The sequence below is a fragment of the Camelina sativa genome, chromosome 13, assembly GCF_000633955.1.
Source record: "Camelina sativa cultivar DH55 chromosome 13, Cs, whole genome shotgun sequence".
In the NCBI taxonomy this organism is placed as follows: Eukaryota; Viridiplantae; Streptophyta; class Magnoliopsida; order Brassicales; family Brassicaceae; genus Camelina; species Camelina sativa.
Window position 1 is genome coordinate 22,103,778 of NC_025697.1, and position 1,605 is coordinate 22,105,382.

General features: G+C 33.7%; 1 protein-coding gene across 2 annotated transcripts in view; it reads right to left on the reverse strand.

Annotated features, from left to right (window-relative positions):
* Positions 1 to 734, reverse strand: part of LOC104738494 (RNA-binding protein BRN1-like) — a 2,495-nt gene extending 1,761 nt beyond the window's left edge. For both annotated transcript variants that reach the window (XM_019235008.1, XM_019235007.1), the window contains exons 1-3: positions 609 to 734; positions 445 to 524; positions 169 to 348 (exon numbers count right to left, since the gene is read on the reverse strand). In XM_019235008.1, the coding sequence (XP_019090553.1) occupies positions 169 to 348; positions 445 to 524; positions 609 to 714 (366 nt within the window). In that variant the 5' untranslated portion in view covers positions 715 to 734. The remainder of the gene's footprint in view (positions 1 to 168; positions 349 to 444; positions 525 to 608) is intronic.

Consider the following 1,605-nt stretch of genomic DNA (forward strand, 5'->3'; position numbering starts at 1 on the left):
CGTTGTTATTGGGAAATGCAGCTTGGTTCTGAATTGGTGGTAGCATGTAACCATAAGTTCCAGGAGGCTGCTACAGAAATAGAAACGAAAATAATTATAAATTACAAGATTGATGAAGACAAATCTTATACAGCTTTGGACTAATGAAGTATTATTAGGGTTGCTTACATGATAACCATATCCATTATATGGTGGAACATAACCCATGGGTAAGGCTCCAAACAATGAGGGATTTGTTGGATCACCATTCCCTAGTCGAGCGATGTGAGATTGAGCCTTTTGAAGTCTTCTTGTGTGTCTTTCTCGTTCTGTATCTGCCCATTTGACAACTAAAGGAACAGTCGAACCCTAAGAAGAAAAGAAACATGATGAGATTTTAACATTACACACAAGTCTGTGTTACAAATATGGCAAGTTTTAAAACTAGCAAAAAGCAATTAGTACCTCCATTTTATGTTTTCCATTGATGGATTCCATGGCAGAAACAGCTTGTTCTTTTGTCTCATACTTAAGAAAAGCACAGCCTAACAGTAACAACAACCAAAAAGGTCAAAACTTGATAAAAGCATACTAAAAAAAAACTAAAGATAACAGAGATGGATTTAAACCTTTGCTTGTCTGTTGAGCACCTCTTAAAATCTGTAGATCCCTTATGGTCCCATAGTTGGAGAATAAAGATTGAACTTCAGCTTCAGAGACATTCTTTGGAAGCATACCAACAAAAAGCTTATGTTCTGGATTGCAGATTACAGTAACAAATACATCCATCAATTGTGATGATAGCAAGGGTCAAAAGTAGAGAAGAAAAATAGCATACACAAGCAGTTGAAACCACTATATACCTAGCCTTTCCAATTCGCCATCTGCATACTTTACTTGCAATAGACTAGATGCCTGAGCAAAAACATAAAAAAAAAAAAGTTAGTCAGAAACAAGCAAGGATCTAAGCATTATTGACAAAAGACCGGAGAAAAAATCGAAACACCACTATTTCAAGATGTTAAAAACACACACACAGAATTCATCTCGAATAAAGTCACACTCTCAATGTCGCATTTTTTGCCCAGATTTTTCAGGTTTTCATGAGAACAAGTGTATCAACCTAACACTTTGCTTCAGCGCAAAGGTGAAACAAAAGTGCTATATCTTGAGTTTTCGCATTGATCACATTTTACCATTGATCGTAGTTTCTTGGGTTTGAAGGAAACATTACAAAACAATGTCATAAAAATTCCAAGAAAACTTGAGTGTCAAATCAAAAGATTAATAGATTCTGATTTGATGTTCACCAAAATAGAAAAGAAACGCTTCGTGAAAAACATGTATCGAAATCACAATTTTGCCTATTCTGGAATCAAACAGAAACCAAAACAACTACACACAATGCAGCTCCAAAAATCACATTAATAATTTTTCTTGTTCCAGAAAACCTCGAGATTCTAAAACCTGACTTGGAAAAAAATGTTCGATGTGAATGAAATTCAATTATTTTTATAAAAAAAACTACAGAACATCAATCACAATCACATTCAAGCATCTGAAGAAGGAAAAAAAAAAAAAAACATGTCAGAGAAATAATTATTAAAAAAAAAAAAAAAAAAAAAA